Below are 27,207 nucleotides of genomic sequence, written 5' to 3'. Positions count from 1 at the left end.
GCTGGGAGGATGGGAAGGCAGAGCACAATTAGAAACTGTGGTCTTTTCCTAATAAGAGATGGTATGTGCCAAGGTTTTTTTTTTAATGGCAAGGTTTTAATTTTGTTTTTAAAGGATAATATTATGACATCATGGTTATGCACTGAGGCTCTGGAGATTTCCTGGGTTCACAATCCTAGCTCGGCCATTTACTAGCTGTGTGATCTTGCACAAATTACCGAGCTTTTCTGAATTGTTTTCTCTCTAAAACAGGAATAACATTACTCAACTCATAGGGTTGTTTTGCGGATTATAAAGCATGCAAGACACCAGATTTTAGTGGCTACGTTAGTAAATGTGAGCTCTTGCGACTGCTGATACACATAACAGTAATGCATACACATTACGCAAGAGATGATCACACACTGAGCCTTGACCCACTCTCCCGCTCCATTATCCTCCCTTGGGCTCTTCATTGGTGCCTAAAAAGTGTATTGCTGGTGGCTTTCAGTACACTTTCTCTCGTCACTCTGCTGGAACTTTGACCTGAGGGTGATCCACAAGATGCATGAAATTCTTTGTTTTTTCCACCAGGTGAAGATGATGCTTAAATGGGCATTTGTCTGAGGAATGACCCAGGGTTTCTCTCTTTCAGCCATTTTTCTTCAAAGGATTAAGGATTTGGAGAGGAGGGGCATGGTAATAAGCCCCATACTCTATTCTGAACGCATGTATGGGCACGTGTGCGTGTACCCTCGCTCACTAAGAGATAAAAGGGGAATCCAGAAAATTTTGAGAAATCAGTAACAGATAAAAACGGGTGTGGGGAGCTGGTTACCTGGGAGCTCCTTGTTCATCTGCAGCATCAGGAACTGCTTTTCCCTCTTCTCCCTTCTAGAAGACTGTCAAGAAGGAGCCTGAGGGAGGAAGGTGGATCAACCATGGTCTTGGAGAAAAGGAAGTAGGTTCTCCACTCCTTCATCTTCAACAAGGATGAAGAGGGAGGCAGATGGAAATAGAGAAAGTGAAGGTAAATACCGTATATGCTAAAAGAAAAATGAAAGTGATGAGAAGGGGACAAGGAAAGAGAAAAGCAAAGAGCTTAGACATAGGGTGAGAAGAGAGGAAAAACACACAACCAGCTGAGGTTAACCAGGAGAGACATAAGGCATAAATGTGAATGGGGAGAAGAGTCCAGCTTTCCCATTTCACTTGCTCAAGGTATGGAGCAGACTGCCATCTTCTGGTACCATTTAATTTTCAAGGTGCTCTGATTCTTGGTTTGAAATGTTTTCAGTTTCTTATACCTATAATCCTTTATACTCAAGAAAGTCCCCAACGTTGTTTCATTTTGGGGGCTCCCAAGCATCATTTTCCCCTAGAAAGGCACCTCCCCAAAGCTGTCTCACAGCACCCAGGCTGGAAGTCTGTTGGGTCAAGAGCAAAAGCAAGGGGCAGAGGATGAGCTGTGGTTTGAAAGAGGCCCTGGAATACCCTGAGGCTGCAGGCTGGGTGCTGCAGACTGGATGCTTTCTGGGCTCTGGAACATGTGTCAAAAACTGGAGAGTCATTCTCAGGCCCAACCACACGCTTGGGGTGCTGTGTGTTCTGAACTGTAAGCACTCCAACCGTAGGCTGGAGAATGTGGCTTCTAATCCACACTCTGCCCCTCACAGATCATAAAATGTCAGAGCAAGAAGGGGCCTAAGAGATCACCTAATCCAAATGCAGTTTCTCAAGGAGGAAACTCTAGCCCAGAGAGGTGAAGTAACTTGCCCAAAGTTATCCAGCTAGTCAGTGGCTTCCTTTTCTTTTGTGGCAGAAGGAATCCTGTGATTCACCTGTCTCTTGACAAATACAGTCCATAAAGTGCTTAGAGGTCATTAGAAGGCACCCGGAAAGGTAAGGCTGGCATTTTTCTGGAAGCCCCTGAGTGCACCAACACCTTAGGCACCGCATTATTTGGCTACAAGGACAAGCCTGGAGTTGGTTTTACTTTCATTTTCATCCCCAGGGCTGCCTGGAGGCTGGAGGAAGGAGCTCTGATGCTACCTGCCATCACTCCCCAGCCAGTCAGTGAAGACTGAAGCTAGGGGCTGGGGTGACAAGCGAATCCTGTCATAATGTCAGGGGCTGGGAAGCAATGGCCAAGTTCCTGGGACTTAAGCAAGGCAATTATGGGTGAGTTAAAGCTACGATGGGCAGGGCTGGGGAACCTGCGGTGGCTAAGGCCAGTAAGAAGAGGGAATAAGCCAGCAATCTAACGGAGTTCAACTGTGGTGGGCTCCTAGCTCACACAAAATATGTCCTCGGTCCCAAAGAGTTACCCTCAACCTTTGACTGCCTAGGCCGGACGGACCTACTCACTTTCTCCCAATGCCCACTCACGGAAGAGAACGTCACTATCGTCCTTTTGCTTCTTTTCTAACCTTCCAGCACCCTTTCCGTCTCCCTCCTTCTATGACTTGGGTTCCTCCACTCACATCCACCCCAACCTCCCCAACTTTCGTTGATTCTACCCACACCCCACACCCCTTTGGTTTCCCCCCATCCTCCTCGCCCTCCCGGGCTTGACTCTCTAGGGCAGCTCCCCGCCAATCTCGGTTTCTCCCATTCCTCCCCACCAAATCTTCGGGATCCCCCAGCCCCCCGGTGCCTTTGATTTTTTTCCGCCGTCGGCCGCAGGCGTCTCAGATAAAGTGGATCCAGCTCTGTAGCTCCGGGGCTCCACCACTGCCCGGGTGCTCGGGCCCACGTAGAGCATAGTCACGGCCGCCGTTGTTGTCCCAGAACTCGTGGCCGCTAACGCGGTAGCGCAAGGCGAAAAGCAGGGCGCCACCAATGGGTGGCGCCGGCAGGCGGAAGGCGAAGCGGTCGGCGCGCGGCGGGGGCGGGGCCGGACCGGCGTAGGCGGCGGGCTCCTCGCGTTGGGTCCGCCACCCGTCGGCGCTCCAGCGCACGCTCACGCGCTTCTCGTAGGCCAGGTCCAGCACGCGCGCGCTCCCGGCTACGCCCAGCGGGCCCGCCTCGGCGCGTTCCAGGCAGATTCGCTGCGCCCGCAAGCGGGCCGCGAAGCCAGGCTCGCTGGCCGGCTCCAGGGCAGCGCGCGCCTCCTGCTGGGAAAGGGGGAAAGGAGGAAAGGGGAGGAGGGAGCCCAGGAGAAGGGAGGGGAGGGGAGAGAGAGGGGGCGGGGTCAGGGCGAGGCACGGGACCAATCGGAGGCCGACCCCGGCGTCCGGGCAGTCAGAGGGGAGCCCTGCTGGGAGAGTGGCCTAGAGCCACCTGCCAATGGGGACACCAAAAGGGATGAGCGAGAGCAAGCCCAGGGTTCGGGGTGGAGATGGGTGCTCCTAGATAAATCCACTCCCATAAACCCGCCGAGGCCAAGTTGGGGAGGTTCCGGGGAAGGGGCGTACCTCTGCCGCCTACCTGGAGACCTCGGGCGCGGGACTGGCACGGCGCGAAGTGGCGAAGGGCGTCCCTCTGCAGCTGGACCTGCACGTGGCGGGGTACCCGGGGCAGCTCTCCCGGGCGGAAGCGGCGCACCGCGGTCAGCTCCAGCCCAAGCGCGTCGGCGAAACGCACTCTCTTACGGGTGTCGGGGCTGCGGCTGTGGGGCACCCGGGTACCGCTGCCTCCGGCGGGCGCAGAGCGAGCCCTGCGCTCCCGACTCGGAGCAGGAGCTCGGGATCGGGCCCCGAGGCGTGTCCCGCCTTCGCCTGGCACCTCCTCCGGCTCCTCCTCGAGGCTGGGCCGCTGGCTGCGGTAGTAGGCGCGCTCTGTCAGCGCGGCGATGAAGCTCAGGTTGCGGGGAATGTCGGTGCGGGGGGACCGCTCGCGAAACATGGCACCCCCCGCCCCGGCGGAGCCCTCCCGCAGCGCCGCCGCGCTGCCTTCCGTTCCTGTTTCCCACCCGCCTGGTGTTGGCGCAGAAGCTTTAGGCACCCTTCGCAGTTGCGTACTCTCCTTGCTGTCACCTCCAGAATCCTCCACCTCAGTTCCCAGGGTATTTGACCATCACCTCCTGCGTCTCTCTGCTCTGAGCGTGCGCTCAGCGGCGCTCACCCTCCGGTCCCGCGGCCGTCGCCCACAGCCCTGACAGGTGGCTCCCCATCCAGCAGGAGGTGGGCACTCCAGCCTACAGGTCCTGAGTGAGACCACTCTGCCTTTTTTCTTTTTTTTTTTTAATGGCCTCAGCCTTTCGGCTCGGGAAGAGTTAACGCAGGGAGTAGAGAGTAACCTTTCCTTTCCTTTTCGGGGAAGTTTCAAAAGGCCCAGCCTGTAACTTTCTCTTCAGGGCTCAACGTCTTCTTTCCCAAACCCTAGGCTCCAGGTTTGGGAGGATGATGGGCGAAAACATGGGAAGGTCACGAAAGCTAGTTAGAGTCTCAAACAGAAGCTGAGATGTGGTACTCAAAAGGGTGGGTGGCCCATTTGAAAGAGTTCTGAGCTGAGAGTTGTGGAAAGACATAGTTTCGGGTCTCACCTCTGGTGCTATTTAGCTGCGTGACCTTGAGGAAGGGACAACTTCTCTGGACCTCAGTTTTCTCATCTGTAAAAAAGTGGATTAGAATTCTGATCTCTAACCTGACTGTACGCTCTTTGACGGCAGAGGCCGTGTCTGATTCATGGTCAGTTTCAGCACATAGTAGGCCCTCAAATTATTGAATGAATCATCACATATATCTCTTGGAGCTGGGGCTGCGGGGTTCTAGTTCCAGTGGGAGCTCCAAGAAGGGCACAGAGCTGCTTTTTACTCCTTCATTTTTTTCTATATTAGTGGGGAAAAAAATGTGAAGTTTAGTTTTTTTTCTAACTTCCTCCTGATCTTGTGTAGCACTTACAGTGTGCTAAGTACAGTTGTTTTACAAATACTAACTCATATAATACAGTCATCATAGGACTAGGGAGTATTATGCCTATTTTATGGATGAGAAGATTGAGGGAGAGAGACAGGATAGGACTCTTGCCCAGGGTCACATAAATTAATATTTGGATAGCTGGAATTAGAAGTCAGCAGTCCCACTCTAGAGTCTACTCTTTTTTTTTTTTTTCCTGCATTTTTTTTTTAACATCTTTATTGGGGTATAATTGCTTTACAATGGTGTGTTAGTTTCTGCTTTATAACAAAGTGAATCAGTCATACATAAACATATGTTCCCATATGTCTTCCCTGTTGTAGAGTCTACTCTTTTATCCACTTAGTTATAAGTGGATTAAAACATTTCATGGTAATAGTTACCATTCTCAGAGCATTGAAACGGGGAATCTTAGAGTGGAAATGGAATCTCTAAATTTAAAGCAACAGGAGTGTTTAACCGTAAAATCAAAAGTGACTAAGTTGGAAATAAATAGTGAGACATATGCTATCTTATTATTATACAATTTATTCCTGCTTGCATTTTAATTCCAGTACTAACCATAGCAATGCTGTTTAGCCAGGACTCATTTTTAAAGTGATATTGAGTTTTATTTTCTTATTTTACACATACGTATATAATCCATGGACACATTCTTTTCATATTTTAGGGTATAAAATAATGCTACAGTAATTTGTGTTACAGTCAAGCAGTTAAAAACTGTCTTCCTTGCTCTGCTAAAATATGTTATTGACAGAATAGGTAAGGTTCCGCGTCAGCCTAAATGGCTCGAGGTTTTCTGGGAAAAGCTCTGTTGCCTTGTCTACAGTTTGAGCTGCCATTCCTTGGCTCTGTAGTGTTGGCCTGAGAAGATCCTTGAGGTACACAGCTTTGGACCTGGTGTAATTTGTGGTGTTCCAGCAGTCTTTGTTTCTTAAACAGCCACTGCAGTGATCTTCAAACATCTGACTGCACCTACTCAATAACTGGCCAGAGGCATCGAGTGATTTCTTCAGTCAACATTTACTGAGGGTCTATTAGGCTATGAGGACATAAAAGTGAATAAAATTCAGTGCCTGCTCTCACCAAGCTTATAAATAAATGGGTGGGCAAACAGAAATCTATTCGGATCCTGTGACAAAAGTGTTTTTATTTCAAGTAAATTCTTAGAAGAAATCAGGACTGCAAATGAAGGACTAGGCTAGATTATTTTATAAGAAAGAAGGCAAACTTGGGACTTCCCTGGTGGTCCAGTGCTAAAGAATCCGCCATCCAATGCAGGGGACGTGGGTTCGATCCCTGGTTGAGGAACTAAGATCCCACCTGCCGCGGGGCAACTGAGCCTGCGCACCACAACTACTGAGCTCACACACCTCAGTGAAAGAGCCTGCGTGCCGCAAACTACAGAGCCCACGTGCCCACGTGCCCTGGAGGCCGCGCGGCACAACTAGAGAGAGAAAAAACCCGCACGCCACAGCTGGAGAGAGAAAACCCGCACGCCACAACTAGAGAGAAGCCCGTGCACCGCAATGAAGAGCCCACACCACAAGGAAAGATCCTGTGTTCCTCAACTAAGACCCGATGCAGCCAAAAAAATAAATAAATAAATAAAATTACATTAAAGAAAAAAAAGAAGAAGAAGGCAATCTTGCTGGTGGCAGCTGGAATGATCAGCCCAAGGACAAAGAAGAAATGAGGATGATTGAAAGGATACAGTCATAAAGGAGTGGAATCGGTGGTATGTTCAGAATATTGGGGAGAACTGAGTTTGGGTTTGCAAATGATGTGGATTCAGTTTGGCCTTGTAAGTGGCATGATAACAGCATTGATTACCTGAAGCAAAGAGGGACCTTGAAACAATACAGTGTTAAAGTTAAGACAAACTTTCAAATCAGAATTAGGTTGAGGCCCATCTTCTCAGTATGTGGCTTTGGGCAAATTACATAACCTCTCCAAGCCTCACTTTCCTCATCCATAGAATGAGGATAACACAACATAAGGATTAGTGTGAAGATAAAATATCAAGTGTGTAAAGAAAGCACTTAGTACCTAATAAGTCTTCAAAATGTGTTAGTCATCACCATCTTTACAGAAAAGACCTTTCTTCTCTAGTTACCATAGAGGCAGATGGGAATACCAAGGCTTGGACTGGAGGTAGAAGCAAAGGGAACCAGCAGGGAAGGAAAATTGGGTTACCTCTTTCGGCCTTTGGTTGGAGAGCCCTCCAAATGGAGCTGAAGGAAGTGCCAGCTGCAGGAGCTGGTGGGCCCCAATCAGAATGCCTGAGGGTGCCCTCGTGTGGATCAGCTGTAGTCAGATGGCTTCACACCCTGTGTAAACATACTGCCTTGTATAAATGGTAGACATTCATGTATTTGCATGTATATATGTAATCTGAAAGGATAAACATCAACCTTGACATTGGCAGCTTCCAGGAAGGGAGGTGGAATTGGGGGAAGAGCAGAGGGAGGGGGATTGATGACTTGTATTTTCTTTCTCTACACTTCCATATTATTTGACTTTTTCATAAGGAGAATAAGTTCACGTGTTGGCTAGAAAGAACTAAAAAAGAAACCAATCTAATTACAAAAAAAAAAAAAAAGAAGATAAAGTTACCTGCAGAAACTGCTTGCGATCCAAGTCCTGACTCCCTGATGCTTGGCTAAAGCCCCAGCTCACGTAGAGACCACTGGGTTAAAGGTCCTGGAGAAAAGAGGAAGTGAAGTGTTTGGTGTCTGTGTCACGTCTGCTAGTCCCACAGGATGAGGCACCTGGCAGGCAGTTCCCACCGGAATGGGAACTGCTCCTCTTTTCTGGGCACCCATTCCAGGGCTGGAAAAGTTCAACAAGTGCATGGAACATCAGAGACCTTCTGGAAATGCTGAATTTGCTCTGAGGTTTCCTGAGCCTCAGCCGGCTTCTCTGGGTAGCCTCCAGGGTCAGGAGCCCTGTCCGGCTCTCCATGTCCTCCTGGCCCTGCTCTTCCTGGCCTCCAGCGGCCCTCTCTCTTCCTGAGTTGTGGCCCTTCCCAAGCCTGCGTCCCAGCCCCGCCCCTCTCTCTGGACGCATCTCTGGGCCCCATCATCACCCGGCGCCGGGCCTTCCCTCCCGCCCCCCCTTTCTCCTCCCTCCTTCCTTCCCTCCCTTCCTCCCTCTCTCCCTCCCTCCCAGCTCCTGCACCAGGAAACAGCCAGATCCTGGCAGCGGCCTGACCCGTGAGATCCCTAACCTGGCAGGCAGGCGGGGTTGGAGACCGGCTGAGGGTGGGGGTGAGGGAGGAGCTGGGCCTTTGGGCTGCACTGGGGGGAGCGGGAGTAGAGATGGTGTCGGCAGGAAGCCCTTGGCCCTGGGTTTCCCGGGAGGACAGTCATTAAACATGGATTCGGCCACACAGCTGGTAGAGCGTTGGGGGCAGGGGCCTGGTCCCGGGAGCTGCAACCCCAGCCCTTCTCAGCCCAGACCCTGATCCCTGGTCTTCCCCACCTAGCTCTGATCTCCCCCTCCCCTTCCCAGGGCTCCACGCTGGGCAGGAGGATGAAAGGCCCCAGCTGGGGGCTCCTTGCCACCAGCGCTGGGTCCTAAGAGCTGCCATCCAGGCTGGGTGAGTGTCCCCTTCCTTCTCTGTCCCGGGCAACCCTTTGCTTCTCCCCCTTTCCCTTCAGCCCCTGTCTCCTCGCCCATCTTGTGCCTCTGCCAGCATCTTCACATCTTGCCTCTGGGGAGGTCCTAAGCCCCTTCCTCTAGCCAAAAAGGTGTGTACTGTGGCGGGGTTGGTGGGGGAGGTATAGAGGTGTCATAGAGCTGCTGTTGTCTTGTTATGAAAAGAATCTAAAGTATTTTAGGTGAAATTTACTTGTTTTACATTTAATTTGGCATATTATGAATTTGAGGGCCAGCCCCTCCTGCCCTGGCCCCGCACCATGGCCTAATCTCCTTGTTCTTACTCGTCCCGGCCCAGTGGTTTCTGAGATTTCTCCTCACCTCCCTCCCTGTCTCATGGGCTGGCCAAACCTGAAATGCCTCCTTCTGGGTCTCTGACCATATATTCATGCCAGTCTTTTGTGTTTGACTCCTGCAGCTGCCCGGATGGCGACCCCAGCCTCGGCCCCAGACACACGGGCTCTAGTGGCAGACTTTGTAGGCTATAAGCTGAGGCAGAAGGGTTATGTTTGTGGAGCTGGCCCCGGGGAGGGCCCGGCAGCTGACCCGCTGCACCAAGCCATGCGGGCAGCTGGAGATGAGTTCGAGACCCGCTTCCGGCGCACCTTCTCGGATCTGGCAGCTCAGCTGCATGTGACCCCGGGCTCGGCCCAGCAACGCTTCACCCAGGTCTCTGATGAACTCTTCCAAGGGGGGCCCAACTGGGGCCGCCTTGTGGCTTTCTTTGTCTTTGGAGCCGCGCTGTGTGCTGAGAGTGTCAACAAGGAGATGGAGCCACTTGTGGGACAAGTGCAGGAGTGGATGGTGGCCTACCTGGAGACGCGGCTGGCCGACTGGATCCACAGCAGCGGGGGCTGGGTAAGAAACTTCTCCATTGCTGCCCTGAACATCCCTCTGAAAAGCTGGTCTCCAGGGGGAAGACGGGGGCTCTGGCTGGAGCTGGGGGCGGCTGTGCTGGGAATGAGGCGCGGGGGCTGAGTCTCCCTGTTTGGGTGGAATCAGATGCCCTCACTATGGGTATCACTGGACTCTGCACTCCAGGGCTGCCATGCAGTCATCACTGGGTGGGCTCATGGTCCAAAGCAGAGGACAGAATACACAGTAGACAGTGTAGTGCCTGCAGAGAAATGGCATCCAGCCATCGGGAATTTTTTACACCAGAGTACATGGCATGGGGGTGTCAGGGATCAGGGATGGGTGGTGGTCAAGGCAAGCCTTGGCAAAGGATGCCAGTTCTGAGCAGAATTTTTGGCCAGGGAAAGGATGGGATTCAGTTGACGTAGAGAAGGGCAAATGAGCCAGGCGCTCAGGGGGCATCAGAGGGGCTGGCGGCCAGGAGCTTGGGCCAGAGAGGAGCTGGGGGTGGGGTAGTGCTTGCAGTGGATGGAACTGGAACTCTCCCTCTCCTCTTTTCTCCACTCTTTCCTCTCCTGATATCCCTTTCTCCTTCTTTCTCTCCTACTTCCCTTCTCTCCCACAGGCGGAGTTCACAGCTCTATACGGGGACGGGGCCCTGGAGGAGGCGCGGCGTCTGCGGGAGGGGAACTGGGCCTCAGTGAGGACAGTGCTGACGGGGGCCGTGGCACTGGGGGCCCTGGTAACTGTAGGGGCCTTTTTTGCTAGCAAGTGAGAAAGTCCAGGGCCAGGTGGGGCGAGGTGTGGCTGGGGGACAGGAGAGCAGGAACAGAGCAGAGGAATGCCCTTGGAAGAAGTGGGGGAAAGGATGGGCATGGAACGGGGATGGGAAGGGGCAAGGTAGCGTGCAAGAGAGCTGAGTGTGCCAGGCAGGCGGTTGAAAGAGTGAACTGGAGCTATTGCGGAATGTATTGGGAAAGTCAGGAGATGGATTCATTCCAGGGTTGGGGGGAGGTGGGAGGGATCATGCCTATAGGTGTAGGCACATGAAACTCTACCTAGAGCTTGATTTGCAGCCCCGAGGAAGGTGGACTTGCATAAGGGGTTGGCGTCTCCTTTGAGTGAGTGAGATTTGGGGCAAACACAGAAGGAACATCCCTTTGGAATGGGAGCTTGGGGTTCTCAGGGGATAGGGAGAGGTGGCTGTGACCATGGGCTGCTGGGACATGCGTGTGCATGTGCACGGGTGCTCGTGTGCATGCTGGGCTGCTTGTCTAATCTGGTGGCCGTGGGATTCCTCGAGGAGAAAACATTCCCTCTTGCAGTGGTGAGAACAAGGGGCAGCTCTCTGTCCCTCCTCCCAACGTCCCCTCCCCGCTCCCCTTGTCCTGCTGCCTCAAGGCTGAGGGAGAAACACTGTATCCAGACTGAGGGCTCTGGCAACTTTTCTGCAGAAAGTCGTCAGCAGGGCTTTGGAGAGAAGAGCACTTCTGTAGCTGGCCTTGTTCCTTCATTGTCCCCCTTCCTTGTGCATCATGCACTTGCTGCTGCCTCCTGGGCTCTGACAGAAAGGCAGGGCTGCGGAGCCTGTGGGGGTGGAGGCTTCGGGAGCTGGAGCTGCCTGCTGCCCTCCTCTCCCACTGGGGCACACTGGTGCCTAAAGTGTTCCCTATCTCTGGGACCTTTTGTACCCAAACTTAAACTCTAAATTGGGGCTCTTACTAATTTTCCTTTTGAGTGTGTGGACGTAAATGCAGATCTGGAATACAGTCTGGGTCCTGCACTGTGTCTCGGAGAGACTGTTGATGTCTTGAGAGGAACATTCCAGCTCTGAACCCCATGAATGTGAGGGTGACGTGTACTCCGTGACTGGCCTATTCCATGTGGTGGGCTTTGGTGCTGCTTTATTAAGGGCCAGGTGTCTGGGTTCCACAGTACCTCCCAGGACCTAGAAACATTGATATTTTCTTGGAAGCCACGCTGTTTGCATGGGTTTTACTTGTCTGTACCTCAGAGTCTGAGGATGTTAACTTTAGAGCTCCCTGTCCTCTATAACAGATTCAGATGACAGCTTTTTCTTTTGAGAAAGACATGATTTCACTCCAGATGTATGCCCTGAGCCAGACCTCACTGCTGCACTTTCCTAGGTGCTAAAATTGCTGCTCTCCAATGCTGACTTCTTCTGACACAGTGCTCTAGAACCCTGCCCTTGATCCTGAGCACTGACCAGCTTAGCTAGACCATGGTTGACTCTTGGAGATTTTCACTTGGTCCCAGAATGTGGCAACATAGTTGTACTCACAAGAATGTGGGACCAAAATTGGCCTCAGGTGTTTAGCTCAGACTTTTGCTTTTGAGAGAGGGCTGCACTTTTTAACGGTATTTATAGGGGAGGTGGTGGACTGCATGGGCCACTTGGTCTGTTGTGAGTATGCTGGTACCAGGCACTCAGAGCCAGTCTGTGGCAGGCAGTTGGGGTGGGGGGGTCTCTGACTTGCTCAGGACAAACTAGGCCAGTGGTTTTCCAACTGCTTGGCAGAGCCCCAAAGTTTCCTAGGGTTGCCTCAGGAGTCCTTGGGGGAGATGAGGCGGGGGCACTGAGCAGGCCAGGTGACTTGCCCTCAAACAGAACAGCTCCCCTGTAGCTGTCTTACATATCGGGGTTCAGGGTAAGATTTTATTTGCATTAAGGGGTTTGCTGCTGAAAAACAAAGTTGGAAAACCACTGACTAGACCGTCAGCTCCAAATTGGAGCCTGTGCTCCCCCAGGTTTGGGTCAGACTCTTCCCCCTACCCTCTACCACAGGACGCCTAGCCCTGGTAGCTTTCCTGGGGACCTTTAGCAAACAGAGGTAGCAGGGGCTGTGGTCAGGTTACCAAAAAGCCCGGCTCTGAGGCCTTCACACCTGGGTGGAAGGAGAGGCTGTTTTCTGAAAGGGTAAAAGGGCTTGGTCTGGATTCCCGGAAGCATAGCTTGGATGGGACCACAGAGGGCAGTTTTGACCTGTCCTGCCCTTCTGAGCTTGAGGGGGAACGGAAACCCCAGAGACTCTTCTGTCAGGGAAAACTAGCGACTCTCTTCTAGAGCCATATAGTTCCTTGGGATTAGCTCTTGGCCAAGAAGGCTGAGTATGGCTCCCAATTTTTAAATCCATTTCTTTTTTTTTAAAATAAGGGAAATAAATCTTATTGCCATTTTTCAGAGATTAAATAGGTGGAGAGGGTGTTTCTTGCTCTCCAGAGCCCAAAGGGACAAATAGGGACTTTGCTTAGGCCAAGGAAGGAGCAGAGGTAGGGCAACTAGGTCCTGCACTTATTAATCCCACTCCCCACTTATTCTAGGGCATACACTATTTTACTTTTTTAAAATCATAAAGCGGCGGGAGAACAGATTTGGTTAGTTTAGAAGAAAAGAAAAAGCTCTATAAATATAAATATATATTCCTGTATTTTTATTTAATAATTTATAAATACCAAGTTCATTTGACTTTTATTTTTGTGTAATATGTAATGGTCGTATTAAAAACAATAAATAAAACCCAGAAGTTTAATGAGAAGGACTGAGCAGGGTTTGTGACTTCTATACTGTATAGCCTGGGGTCAGGACATTTCTTGATCTAAGCATCTCATCATGACCTTGTTAAGGCCAAGAATTAGATTAATAGGGATTTGGGAAAGTATTGAGATAAAAAAATTTAAAAAAAAAAAAATGGAGGGAATTCCCCAGCGGTCTAGTGGTTAGGACTCTGCGCTTTCACTGCCGAGGGCCCGGTTTCGACCCCTGGTGAGGGAACTAAGATCCCACAAGCTGCGCCATGCAGACAAAAAAAAAAAGAAAAAAGAAAATCAGAGTTGTTCTCCCATCCCCCCATCCTAGCCAAATGCCCAAAGCCAAGAACTCCATCTGTGCCAACCCAAGCATTGAGAGGGTGTGTGTATATGGTACTTTGGGATGGCCACAACAAAACCCAAAACAAAACAAACAAAACCTACCAAAAATCTTTATGATGTAATCAAGTCCCCTGTTGTGGTTCAGCTGCTAAATCAGAAGTATGTGATAATGAGCATTTCTCCTCAATATCCTGCTGCCTACTTCAGGCTTAAAATAAGTCTGGCAAAAATGGAGCCCTTGCTTACTTTCCTGCTCCCGAGACATTTGCTTTCAGCCATTGTAATGCAAACTGCTAAACTGGATGGGATCTACAGGAATTGTTCAGCCCATCCTTCTGTACTTCTAGTCTAGGACCACATCAAAATCATGTCTGACAGGAGTAGTGATCTTAATTTTAATTCACAAGTGGGAGTTTCTAGTCTTTCTATAATCCAATGCAATATAATGGTATTTGGGTTTATGTGTTAAATTGTAGTGAGAAATACACTGCTTAGAGGAATCCAGTGTTGTATTTCTATTCTCTCTATATAGAAAAATCTACGAGACAAGCCATGTTAAAATCAGAGAGTGGCTTGGTGAACATGGCTCTAGGGAAAAGGGAATTAGATGCTCTTAATAGTTAATATCATTAGGCTATGATAGCTAGTGTATTTATCCCTACTGTAGTTTGACTGGTTTATAGTTTGCCTAATTCCAAAAAGCATTTGCAGCATCTCACTATAATACACGAAAGACAAAACAATAGGAAAATATAGATTTTTAAAGTAAGGGTAAAGGGAAAATTGAAATATTATAATAAAATGACAGCAAAAAGGAAAACGAACACAGAAAAGGATTCTATAAGCAGTATTCCCAAATACTAAAGGTAGGCTATGAATTCAACTCTGAGCTTCTTGGCAGCTAAAGAAAATTGGAAAACACAATGAGATTCACATCCCTCCTAGGATTTGTAAAACCTTTCAGTTCCTCAAGGTAGGCAAAAAGTTTTGTGGCTCTTCTGAGAAGACACTGAATGATATAGTGGACACCACCCTCTATAACACCTGACAGCAAATATGATGTTGAGTTTTATACTACCGTTTCTTGCAGAAACACCAAATGGGGATTCAGCAGGTCCTAAGCTTGTTCTATCAGGATCGTCACAGTTTAGCTCAAATATGCTCTATGATGCCATAGTTTAAAATAGGGCTAAATTTCAGACTATCTAAATGGACAGATGGATTGTTTATTCTTCAGACAGTTCTCTGTGAATGTTATTTCTCCAAATGATACTTTTGATAAAAATTGGGCAACATTTAGTTACACTTTCTAGCAAATGGATGGATTATAAATATTCTGTGTTTTTAGTTGAGAGCAGATCCTTTGAAAACTTTAAAAGCTGCCTTAAATGTGGATACAGGTGAGATACAAATAAATTAACAATATTTTAAAAATCAACCAGAAAACATAATATAATGGAATGCTATCTAGTTTTTTATTCATTCAGTCATTCATTCATTCAGCAAATATTCAAGCATCTTAGGTGTGCTGAGGACAATTCTAGGCACTGAGGTAGAGAAGTGAACTAACAGGCACAAATTTCTGCTTTCATGTTACTTTCATTCTAGTAATGGAAACAAACAAAAGCTAAATAACTACCTACCTACATAAATAAATTTCACGACGTTCATTAACATAACATTTCACGTTAGGTGCCAAATGCTATGGAGAAAAATAATTCATTAGGGTAGGATGGGAAGGTGTATGTATAGGTTTCAATGTTAAATAGAGTGAGTGGGGAAGGCCTCATTTCTAAGGTAACTTCTGAGTAAAGTCATGAAAAATGAAATTGGAAAAATATTTTTATTGACATGGAAAAATATTTCTGTTATCTTATTAGGTAAAAAAAATAGATTAGAAAACAATATATGGTATGATCCCATTTTGCTAAAAAAATATGTATATACACACACATATATATACCTCTATATGTATTTGTGTATTGAAAGTTTCAGGAAGGGTATATGCCAAAATATCATTAGTGATTATCTCTGGGTGGTGGATTTTATGGGTGATTTTATTTTTTCTTTTTGCTATCAGTATTTTAGGATTTTTTTATAAGGAACATATAAAAAAGAAGTTTTTCAGGTACAAAGTCTTCTAAAAGTTAACCAAGCAGAATGGAAATTAAGCAGCCCAAGAGAGGCTCCTTCTCACTTAAATGGCCACCCCACTTCCATGCAAGGTTGGACCTAGGGAGTTAAGGTAGGTCGGGCCAGACTTTGCATTAGAAAGTAATTGGAGTTGGCTCCAAAACAGAGGTAAGTAAATGATCAAGGCTCCAAGGTTCTGTGTCAACATTGTCCAATAGAAATATAGTGCAAGTCATGTAAAGCAACTATACTCCAATCAAAATTTTTAAAAAGTCAAAAAAAAAAAAAAAGAAATATAATGCAAGCCACATATGTAGTTTTACGTTTTTTAGTAGCCTCATTAAAAAAACCAAAAAGAAACAGGTAAAACTAATTTTAACAGTATTTTTTTAAACCTAGTATATAAAGACTACTATAATTTCAATCTGTAATTAATACTGAACAATTATTAAGTTATTTTACATAAGTATCTTTTTCATCCTGAGTCTTTGAAATTCAGTGTATATCTGACACTTCCAGCGCATCTCAATTCAGCACCATTCACATTTCAAGGGCTCAGTAGCCACGTGTGACGAGCGGCTACCATAGTAAACAATGTACTTCTAGATTAGAGGGAATTATTGCAGCCAGTAAAGGTAAAATTTTCAAAGCAGGAGTTAAAAGTGGGGATGAAACTACTAGGAAGCCAAGTATTTATATGTTTAGTGAGAAAACTTTTCCCTTCTGGACAGAACTGGACATGCCCTCATCCATTTTTACTGATTTAATTCTCCTTTTCTCAACTCAACAGATCATTCACTTTTGTTAACACACTTTTCCTTCTTCTAGGGCAAAACATCACTGAGTTTCAGTTTTTCCGAAACTCCATGGCCCTCTATTGATAGGTTATTACTGAAGGAAAAGTATACTTATAATGGGTGAATCTTACATCATTACATACCAATTAAAAAAAAAATTCATTCTCAGAGGAAAACTTATCTCTTTGATGTTGTCTATGCATCAGCAACAGGCAGGATATAAATTTATTACAGAAGATCATTCATTCAGTTAACATTTATTGAGCACACAGTGATAGCCAATGGCAATACAAATATAATTAAGAAGGTGTCCCTGCCTTTTACACTTTCAGTCTAATAGGGAACTATATTACAGATCACCATTCAAATATCTTTTTAAAATGTGTTTGTAAAAGTAATCATGCTTATTAGAGTAAGTTTGGAAGCTGGGCACTCTCCAATGCCCAAGTGTTTTTTTTAATTTTAAATAAAAATAATATACAATATTGTGGGAAAAATCATAGAACATAGAAAATTATAAAGAAGATCAATCATAATAAGCCTACTACCCAGAGAGAATCACTATTAACATTTTGGTATATTTCTTTTCCATCAGTTGTCTGTGCTTATATTTTATGATCATACTGTATATACAATTTTTTTTGTATATACAATTTTGTACATTGCAATTCTGCTTACCATTATATTGCAAGCATTTTCCTTGTCATTAAAAATGTTTTGAAGACATAATGACTATATAAAATTACATATATGTGTGTATAACAATTTTCCTGAAAAGTGCCCACTTGGACAATCAAGTTGTTTACATTTTTTTTCACTTTGATGAACACCTTTATTCTCAGATGTTTACCTAGGTTTTAGATTATTTCTTTAGAACAGATTATAAGAAATACAATTACTGTGTTAAGAATCTCAACATTTTAAAAACTTTTGTTGCATATTGCCAAAGAACAGATTGTACTGGTTCTTATTCCTTTTTTTCTCCAATGCCCAAGTTGTTTTTTTAAAAAATCAGATATACATAATTTTAATCATACTTTATATACAATTTTATAGCCTACTTCTTTGGCCTAACAAAAATTATTTTTATAAGTTATCACACACTACGTGTAAACCTTTTTGTAAAAGAAATAGGCGCATAAAAAAATAAAAATAGGTGCATAATAATCTTGTGATGTAATTATAGTTTGCCTAAACATTTATCTCTTATTGGAATTTAGTCTTTTTCCAGCTTCAGCATTGTACGTAATGTTATCTTTGTGTATTAAAACAGACCTTACAGAAATTTTGATCTGAGCTTTGAAATCTGGTTTTGGATTCCCTGCTCACTTCTAATTAGTTATGACTTGGGGGGAGTTACTTCATTCTTTCCTCATCCCTAAAAAAGGTTATGGTTTGGGGACTATTTGCTTCATAATGTTATGAGAGTTCAATGAGATAACATAACAAGGAGTCTAGGATGCTGCCTGTTACAAAATCCAGTGCTCAACAAAACTGTGGTTCAAAGGCATTATTTTAAAAATCACATTTCCCTTAACTGGCTTTCTTAGTTTAAATTAGGTATCAATAAACATCCAAGTCTTGATTTGGTTAAAATCAGTAGAAAAGATTTTTCTTCCAGCAAACTCACAATCTTTTAGAGCTTGTCTGCGGTGCTCAACTTAGTTCTCCCAGACCACTGAAGCTGAGATGGCTGATGAAGTAATTTTCAGTGAAATTTTAAGCAACTGTGACTCTGCTCCAAGTTCTCCTGTTCCTGAGGTAAGGATTTGTGTGAAAAAATGAGGGTGAGGGGAAGAGTGGGGTATACTGTGAAGCTTTTGACTTTTGGTTTGCTAGTAGGAATCTCCTCTTGTTCAAATCCCTCTACCAAGTCATGTACATCCTCTCCAGGTTGTTTGAGTAACTATTTGGTTGGGCTCATGTGAATCTGGCTCTCAAACCATAGCTTGGTCTGGCTGCAGCTATCCCTCTTGCAAACTTAGCACTGCCGTTCCTTCCTTTTTAATAAATGTGTAGGATCACCACTAAACTATGGCAACCCTGCTTTCCAGGGCTAGGTCTCATTGGTACCTCAGAGTGCAACGATGAGGTGGAATTCCTCTGGGGTCTGAAGGAGGGTCTGGGAAAGCGCTGTAGATGAAGGGTGGCACCCAGATCCCCAGTCTATGTATCCTTTGCTCAACAAACATTTATTTGGATACTTACTATGTGCTAGGCATATTGCTCCACGGTGGAGATGCAAATGTAGATAGAATCCAGCCTCTCATCTCCAAGCTCTCACAAGCTCTAGTCAGGAAAGGAAGCGCAAAATGATTAAGTGCACAGTGGAGGTAGGCCCGCTTGTCATGGGAGAAGAGGGGAGGCCAGTTAGTGGAAGGCTTCACAGAGGAGGTGATGATAGGGTTTGCAGTAGTCTAGCTGAAGAAGGACTGCATGTACAGAGGCACAGACCTGGGTGCAGATACACCCACTGGAATGAAGAGTGTGGAAACAACATTCACTTAGTAGCCTGGTCTGGAGGTCTCCAAGACCTCAGTAAGGAGTTCTGAGAGTTAACCTGGCCAGTGTGGATTGGAGTGGTGACCCACTGGAAGCTGACCCATTAAGCGGCTGCAGCAAACAGTCCAAGCAAAAGAAAAAATGAAACTGGGGCATGAGCAGAATGCTTGGAAAGTATGCCTGTGCAGGAAGACAGCACATACAAGGCTCATGACTAGTACTGGAGTGAGGATTCCTCCCTGCTTTCTGGTTTGGGGAGACCTAGTGGATGGTGGTGCCAGTAACCTGGGTGGGAAAAATAAGCTCCTTCCCAGAGAGCGCCATTCAGAACCCTCCATTTCCAGCAACATCCCATCTACTGGTGCATTCCTGGTAGAAGACCAGTTTCCAGAAACCGCCGCAGTATTTCCGGACTCTGCCTTCCAAGAACTCACTAGTTGGCAACCAGCAGCATCAAGATGGCCGCCTCCTAAAGACCAGTCATGTGACCTCGGCTTTCACTGGGAGCCCGGCAGTCCGTTCGGGGGCAAGGTTCACCTGTCACGAAACGGGTGTCAGCCCTTCAAATCTCGCGAGCCAATCGGCATCTGAGGCTGGGCCACTTCGGCGAAGCGATCGGAAGATTGGTCCTTTCCACTCGCCTTGCCAGCGGCCAATCACCGACCGTCATACTTCGCGGACCCGCCCTTAGGCGGGGGAGAAGCAGGAATGTCGTCACAGCTAGGCGGTATTGTTACCTAAGGACTTGAGAGGAGGTGGGACGAGTGTTGATTGACAGACCGATTTCTCCTACCGGGATTTAAGGATTTGGCGCAATCCCCCGCCTTAGGGATGGGGTCTTATTTGATTGCCTAGTAATATTCCCCAATGGAGTCCTAGCTCGTGGTGACGGGCAGGCTGCTTGACTAATGAATCCTCGGCGTGGCCGGCGCAGCTCTCCAATCGCTGGGCGGCTGGCCCCAGTCTGAGCGGCGATGGCGGCGGCGGCGGCGGCGGCAGCAGCAGCGGGGGCTGCGGGCGGTCGGGGCTCCGGGCCGGGGCGGCGGCGCCATCTTGTGCCCGGGGCCGGTGGGGAGGCCGGGGAGGGGGCCCCGGGGGGCGCAGGGGACTACGGGAACGGCTTGGAGTCTGAGGAACTGGAGCCTGAGGAGTTGCTGCTGGAGCCCGAGCCGGAGCCCGAGCCCGAAGAGGAGCCGCCCCGGCCCCGTGCCCCCCCGGGAGCTCCGGGCCCTGGGCCTGGCTCGGGAGCCCCCGGCAGCCAGGAGGAGGAGGAGGAGCCGGGACTGGTCGAGGGTGACCCGGGGGACGGCGCCATTGAGGACCCGGTGAGGGAAGGAGGGCGAGCGAGCAGGCCGGCCGGCCGTGTCACGGGAGGCCCAGAGCTCAGGCGAGCGGGAGGCGGGCGGGGGATGGGGGTGGGCGGGGAATAACGTGGCTGGGGCCGGGCTGGGGAGGCAGCCTCGACCGCCAGAAGGGGCCCAGCCGGGTTGATTCGGGCGTCATGGGTGCCTAGTGTTGTTCTAGAGAAGGTAGCTTGGTTTTCTTTTCATTACGACCCTCGCGTCGGGCGAGAGAAATGGCCGAGCATGGCTGGGGCCGCGCGCGGAAGGAGAGCAGGGTAGAGCCCCTGCGTTGGTTCCTCTTAAGCTGTTCTCCATACCCTCCGCACTCATTGTAGGAGCTGGAAGCGATCAAAGCTCGAGTCAGGGAGATGGAGGAAGAAGCTGAGAAGCTAAAAGAGCTACAGAACGAGGTAGAGAAGCAGATGAATATGAGTCCACCTCCAGGCAATGGTGAGTAACTGGCGGTTGCACGCGGAACCCGGGTCCTGAGATTGGAAGGGTTATCGGAGCACGGTTTATATGGAATTAGATGCTCGGAACCTTGGAGCTGCTTGTCTGAGCGATTACTGGGCAGTTGCTGCAGTCATAGTCCATTGTGTGTTTTTCTGACCTTTGTGAGACGGGGCCTATGTTTTGGTGATGGTAGTCTTGTGCCTCCCTTTGTCCCTGTTACAAATGTGTTGCTCTTTGTTTTTAGTCTTCCACTACCCTTTTTGGAGGTTGCCAGCTGGTATTTGACCTTCACGTCCAATAGTTTTTCTTTCAGTTGGAGACCTTTAGTTAGGAGTTCTAAGATAAACTGCTCAGCTTCAGGGGGCTTCTCCTCTAATCTAGAAATGTCCAGCCTCAGCCGACTTAATTTTGTTCACTTTTCAAATCATTTTAACCGAAGCTATTCAATAGGTACTTGATGTGGGGGCGGGAGGGAATCCCTGTATTGTTTTCTTTGATTTTTAAGACTGTATTAATCTATTCCTTAATTTTTCAAGTATTTGGTGAGCACCTATTGCATGCTAGACTTTTCTAGGTAATGGGTACAGCAGGGAACAGAACAGACCAAAATCTTTACCTTTGCTGCTGCTTGTGGTGGTGGTAGTGGTGCATAGATTGGCCAAGTAGAAAACAAGCGTTTTTTTCCTGATCCTTTTTTCTTCAAAGCTGGCCCAGTGATCATGTCCATTGAGGAGAAGATGGAGGCTGATGCCCGTTCCATCTATGTTGGCAATGTATGTACCAGAGCCTTGACTACGGTTGGGGAAATCTCTTAGTTTGGGGGATTATTTATTAGGAGTCTTGAAAGGAACCATTTCCAGGGTAGGTGGTGGATTTAAGGGGTGGAGGGAGGGTTGGAATGAGGTGAAAGGTAATGGTGATTAGCAGAGACTCTGGGGTTGGAAGGAAAAGAGGTTAGTTCCTTAGAGAGCTAGATATTGGTGTGCTTTGGTGTGTATGGATGGCCCAGCGCAGAGGCTAGGCAGAGTACCTGTGGAGATGGGAGTTTGCCCTGTTACCTGTGAAATGTACCCCCCCACAGGTGGACTATGGTGCAACAGCAGAAGAGCTGGAAGCACACTTTCATGGCTGTGGTTCAGTCAACCGTGTTACTATACTATGTGACAAATTTAGTGGCCATCCCAAAGGGTAAGTGGGGAAGTTGAGGTCGTTTTAGTCACAGTTAAAAAATAAATAAATTATATTTTATATTGAGCAGTAAGTTACCTAGATGTTAAAGTAAGTAGTCTATCTTTTAAGATAGGTGTTAATGTTGATACATATCAAGGATTGCACATAAAATTGCCTTCAGGGGCCCAACAGATAACAGAGATGGGGGCTGGGTGTGGGGGGGATCATGAACTATAAGGGGGGGCGCCTTCTGCATGGCCCCCACCGTTTTCTGCCTTGCGGAAAACCAGGCCCTCTGTATCCTATCTTATGATTTTCCAAGAGTAGCTGCAAATTTTGATTAAAATCTTCCATTAAGAATTTTTTGGACAAATAATTAAAAATATGAACACACTGTACTCAAACAAAGCATGCCTGCAAGTTTTATTTGACCTGTGAGCTGCTATTTGTATCCTCAGATAAAGTGGCAATTACCCTTTTCAGGTTTGCATATATAGAGTTCTCAGACAAAGAGTCAGTGAGGACTTCCTTGGCCTTAGATGAGTCCCTATTTAGAGGAAGACAAATCAAGGTAAGCCCTGTGCCCTTTGCTGTTCTGGTTCTGTAAGTTCTCCAGCTTGGCTCTAAGGCATTGTGTTGTACGTGTCATTCTCAGGTGATCCCAAAACGAACCAACAGACCAGGCATCAGCACAACAGACCGGGGTTTCCCGAGAGCCCGATACCGTGCCCGGACCACCAACTACAACAGTTCCCGTTCTCGATTCTACAGTGGTTTTAACAGCAGGCCCCGGGGTCGCGTCTACAGGTCAGGATAGATGGGCTGCTCCTCTCCCCCGCCTCCCATGAGCCCTGTATGCTTCCTTCTCTCCTCATCTGAGGAACCTCCCTCCTTTACCCTCCCCTTGGTTCCAGGGACTTGGTCTCCTGCCTGTGCAGGGTGAGGAAGGTAGTTGCAGGCCAGGAGGCCAGTCTCATCTTTTTCTGGAGCAGGAATTGGTGATAAGGGCTGGATCTCTCCACCCTGTTCTGAGAGATGCTTCTCCACCCAGCCTTTTTTTCCTTGAGAGTTGATGGCAGTGAAGGTGTTTACACAGAACTCCCAGGAAGAACAGGGCCTCAGAGCAGTGAAAGCACTGTTTGGACCTTTGCTACTTTTCTCAGAGTTAGGGAGGGGCTGAAGTTTGAACCTCCCTTGGAAGAAAACCAGAGGCTAGTTGATCCTCCTCAACAGCCATGTGGGAGGATATCGAGATATTTACTCTTTAGCCAGTCTTTTGCAACTTTCTCGCTGGGCCTAGTGTGGCACCCATGTTGTTGCTTCACTTTACTTCCGTTTCTTTACATTTAAATAGACAGTTTAGCCATATAGACCTTGGCTTTTCATAAGATTTACCTGTCAGCTCCCAGGAGTTAGGGAGGATCTGTTGGTGAGAGCCTCGCTTTTAAGAGCTGTGGAGAACTGGAATCTGGATAAACAATGAGTCCTTTTTCTTGCCCCTATGTCTCAGATGCATTTCTTTATTGCCACTGTTTGGCGAGGTAATAACAGTTAATTCCCCACTCCCATTTGCCAGGTGTGTCACTATTTCTGGGATTGTGGGGGTCAGTTTTAGGACTTGGGAAACTTCTTTCCCCTCTTCCCTTCTCAATAACTGGGGCGAGGGCCCACGGGGAGGGGCTTGTACTGAACTATTTAGTGATCATGTTAACACCTAACTCTCCTTCTTTCTTCCAGGGGCCGGGCTAGAGCGACATCATGGTATTCCCCTTACTAAAAAAAGTGTGTATTAGGAGGAGAGAGAGGAAAAAAAGAGGAAAGAAGGAAAAAAAAAAAGAATTTAAAAAAAAAAAAAAAAGAAAAACAGAAGATGACCTTGATGGAAAAAAATATTTTTTAAAAAAAAAAGATATACTGTGGAAGGGGGGAGAATCCCATAACTAACTGCTGAGGAGGGACCTGCTTTGGGGAGTAAGGGAAGGCCCAGGGAGTGGGGCAGGGGGCTGCTCATTCACTCTGGGGATTCGCCATGGACACGTCTCAACCGCGCAAGCTGCTCCCCCTGTTTCCCTGTGCCCCTTTGCCCCCTTGCGGGCTGCTCAAGGGTAGGTGGGCATGGGTGGTAGGAGGGTTTTTTTTTACCCAGGGCTCTGGAAGGACACCAAACTGTTCTGCTTGTTACCTTCCCTCCATCTTCTCCCTAGCTTTCACAGTCCCCTCCTGCCTGTTCCTGTCCTGCCAGGTCTACCACCCACCCCACCCCTCTTTTCTGGCTCCCTGCCCCTCCAGATTGCCTGGTGATCTATTTTGTTTCCTTTTGTGTTTCTTTTTCTGTTTTGAGTGTCTTTCTTTGCAGGTTTCTGTAGCCGGAAGATCTCCGATCCGCTCCCAGCGGCTCCAGTGTAAATTCCCCTTTCCCCTGGGGAAATGCACTACCTTGTTTTGGGGGGTTTTGGGGTGTTTTTTGTTTTTCAGTTTTTTGTTTTGTTTTGTTTTCCTTTGCCTTTTTTTCCCTTTTGTTTGGAGGGAATGGGAGGAAGTGGGGACAGGGAGGTGGGAGGTGGATTTTGTTTATTTTTTTAGCTCATTTCCAGGGGGTGGGAGTTTTTTTTTTAATATGTGTCATGAATAAAGTTGTTTTTGAAAATAAAAAATGTTTGGCCTTTTGGGTGTATGGATTATTTATCTTCCTGTTGTCTCTTAAATCCCAGATGGCTGTTAATTCTCCTTTCTGGAAATGCTGGTGTTGTGGAGGGGAAGTTCTCACCTAAGGAGTAGGAGTCAGAAGTACAACTAGCAGGAACATTGTGCGTTTAGCTGAGCTTGATGGGGTTTTCTGGAAAGCATGTAGCCCTGATTGGCATTTGAGAGGTACATTAAATGAGCCTGGGAATATAAAGGAATGGCCAGATTAGACTGCTCTAATAGCACTTTCGTGTGTCCTCTTGATAAAATTTATGTGCAAATGAATTATCCACATCAACAGCACTAGATTCTTATGTTGGCGTCTGGGTAGCCTTTTTTGTCTTCTCTACCCCAAGGTAGGCTCAAAAAACGAGGGAAAAAAATAATTAGGGGGACTTCCCTGGTGACGCAGTGGTTGAGAGTCTGCCTGCCAATGCGGGGGACATGGGTTCGGGCCCTGGTCTTGGAGGATCCCACGTGCTGTGGAGCACCTGGGCCCCTGTGCTGCAGTTACTGAGGCCCGCATTCCTAGAGCCTGTGCTCCGCAATGGGAGAGGCCACCACAATGAGAAACCTGTGCACAGCAATGAAGACCCAATGTAGCCAAAATAAATTAAAAAAAAAAAATTAGGGCTTCCCTGGTGGCTTAGTGGTTAAGAATGTGCCTGCTGGGGCTTCCCTGATGGCGCAGTGGTTGAGAGTCCGCCTGCCGAGGCAGGGGACTCGGGTTCGTGCCCCGGTCTGGGGAGATCCCACATGCCACGGGGTGGCTAGGCCCGTGAGCCATGGCCGCTGAGCCTGCGCGTCTGGAGCCTGTGCTCCACAACGGGAGAGGCCACAACAGTGAGAGGCCCTCATACCACAAAAAAAAAGAATCCGCCTGCCAATGCAATGGACAGGTTTCAAGCCCTGGTCCAGGAACATCCCATATGCCCCAGAGCAACTAAGCCCGTGCGCCACAACTACTGAGCCTGCGCTCTAGAACCCGCGAGCTACAACTACTGAGCCCATGTGCCACAGCTACTGAAGCCCGCATACCTAGAGCCCGTGCTTTGCAACGAGAAGCCACTGCAATGAAGCCTGTGCACCGCAACGAACAGTAGACCCTGCTCGCTGCAACTAGAGAAAGCCTGTGTGCAGCAACGAAGACCGAACACAGCCAGAAATAAAAAAAATTATTAATAAAAGTTAACATTTAAAGATAATTGCGAAGCTTACGTTTAGTAGTTCAGTGGCCACTTAATACGTTCAGCTAACTTGTTTTCGTTTTTTTATAAATTTATTTTTAATTATGGCTGCGTTGGGTCTTTGTTGCTGCATGTGAGCATTCTCTAGTTGCGGCGAGCGGGGCCTACTCTTAATTGCGGAGCACGGGCTCTAGGCACGCAGGCTTCAGTAGTTGTGGTGCATGGGCTTAGTTGCTCCACAGCATGTGGGATTCCCAGACCCAGGGCTCGAACCTCTTTCCGCTGTGTTGGCAGGCAGATTCTTAACCACTGCGGCAGGGAAGTCTTAGCTAACTTATTTTGGATTGTTCCATTAATTAGGACAAGTGGCTTTCGTTGTTTGAGTATCCTTAAGTTTAGTAGTTGAGTTACTTGGTTGTGTTAATGACCTAATTTTCCATTTTATATTCTAATGTTAGATTGGTCTTAAAAGCCTTTGGTACTATATCACACACACACCCCTTTTTGTAGACCCTCCATTACTTACAGAGTTTGTAAATATTTAAACGTCTATATGTTCACTTCTGTTCCTAGGATTTTTGTTCATGATTGCCTCTGACCGAGATGCTCTCTTTGATAATCTTAGGTTAAAGAAATGGCTCTCCATATCCATGGAGCCTCAGCCAACCTCCCAAATGTTTTTTGTTTTTTATTTCCAAATGGTTTTGTATTCTGAAATTTCAGGTATCGACCATCCCATAATTTAATATTTGATCGTCTACCGCCTATTGTGTCATTTGTTAGGCATTTGGGCGTCTTCTTTAACTAGATTCAACTAGAACAGTGTCTCGTAAGCTGAGTACGGAAACTTTAGAGGCTGATTAGCAAGAAGCTGGATAAAGTGTTCAGTATTAACTTTTTATTAGAAAAATGTGCAACATCTTAAGTGGCTTGATGCTGCTAATGCTGGGAAAGTCTTGTCTGTCCGCCAGGTGGCAGTAAGTGGCTATCTAAAAAAATCCCTGTAGCCTGTTGGATCTTGGAGGATGAATTGCTTTTTTGACTCTTCTTTGTTTTAATTTTCTGTGTTCAGTCCGTTCTCAATATCCTGTCTGTCCTCTATCCTACTTTAACTGCTTGAGCAGCTCCCCACCTTGATTGTAGTGGACTCCTGGCAATAATCTGGCTCCAAACTCTTCGTATTTCCAAAAAGGCCCCTATGCTGCCAAGTGTGGAACTAAGGTTTTTCCCAATTTGATCCAGATTGATTTTTCCTGCCACATTCTTCCCTACATCTGATGTACTGTGCATTCCAGTTGAGTTTTACTTTATTTTCATGTATTGCTCATGCTGTTCCTCCAGCCTGCTATGCCCATCACATCTACTCTGTCAGAATCATAAGATAGAAGCCAAGGTGTATAAGCCAAGTAACGCAGCCAGGAAACTTACTTTGATTTCCTAGTCAGGATGAATCACTCCTGCACTCGGCAAATTGCTCCTATCTCTATTTGGCACTTCATGCTTTCATAATTAAAATAATTACATCCGTGTTTTCCCTTAAGGGCATGGATTGTGCCTTTGTATGGCTCACAGCACCTGCCACTTAGGTGTTCAGAAGGTGTTAATTCACCTTGGAGGGTCCCTTTATCCCGGGCCTGCTGATTCCTATTCTTTTTTTAAGTAAATAAATTTATTTATTTATTTTTGGGTGCGT

At 47.4% G+C, this 27,207-nt stretch overlaps 2 protein-coding genes and 1 long non-coding RNA gene across 4 annotated transcripts; 1 reads left to right on the top strand and 2 right to left on the bottom strand.

The window, feature by feature from the left end:
* Nucleotides 1-2,641: 2,641 nt before the first annotated feature.
* PPP1R3E (protein phosphatase 1 regulatory subunit 3E) lies at nucleotides 2,642-3,938 on the bottom strand. The gene is made up of 2 exons (XM_082840664.1): nucleotides 3,409-3,938; nucleotides 2,642-3,092 (listed from the first exon to the last, which is right to left on the bottom strand). Exons 1-2 carry the CDS (start codon nucleotides 3,823-3,825, stop codon nucleotides 2,670-2,672), a joined length of 840 nt encoding a protein of 279 aa, XP_082696790.1. The 5' UTR covers nucleotides 3,826-3,938; the 3' UTR covers nucleotides 2,642-2,669.
* A 1,442-nt stretch (nucleotides 3,939-5,380) lies between these two features.
* LOC309959043 lies at nucleotides 5,381-7,885 on the bottom strand. Its single transcript, XR_014326065.1, has 4 exons — nucleotides 7,708-7,885; nucleotides 7,455-7,541; nucleotides 7,035-7,168; nucleotides 5,381-5,880 (listed from the first exon to the last, which is right to left on the bottom strand). It is a non-coding gene; the product is annotated as an uncharacterized lncRNA (long non-coding RNA).
* An 11,765-nt stretch (nucleotides 7,886-19,650) lies between these two features.
* LOC309965345 (polyadenylate-binding protein 2) lies at nucleotides 19,651-24,506 on the top strand (the record flags this gene model as incomplete). Of its 2 annotated transcripts, none has more annotated exons than XM_082844771.1 (7): nucleotides 19,651-20,001; nucleotides 20,355-20,469; nucleotides 21,178-21,245; nucleotides 21,554-21,660; nucleotides 22,126-22,213; nucleotides 22,298-22,449; nucleotides 23,380-24,506. In XM_082844771.1, the coding sequence occupies 7 exons, from the start codon at nucleotides 19,651-19,653 to the stop codon at nucleotides 23,417-23,419; spliced, it is 921 nt and encodes a 306-aa protein (XP_082700897.1). In that variant the 3' UTR covers nucleotides 23,420-24,506. The 2 variants fall into 2 exon arrangements, with proteins under 2 accessions (XP_082700897.1, XP_082700898.1); XM_082844772.1 differs by lacking the exon at nucleotides 19,651-20,001 and adding an exon at nucleotides 20,200-20,205 and having other exon boundaries at nucleotides 23,380-24,504.
* Between the last annotated feature and the right edge of the window lie 2,701 nt (nucleotides 24,507-27,207).

The sequence above is a fragment of the Leucopleurus acutus genome (genome assembly GCF_964270905.1).
Source record: "Leucopleurus acutus genome assembly, chromosome: 1".
Lineage (NCBI taxonomy): Eukaryota > Metazoa > Chordata > Mammalia > Artiodactyla > Delphinidae > Leucopleurus > Leucopleurus acutus.
Note: the sequence above shows the minus strand (reverse complement) of the source record. Positions and strands in the feature narration are given on the sequence as shown.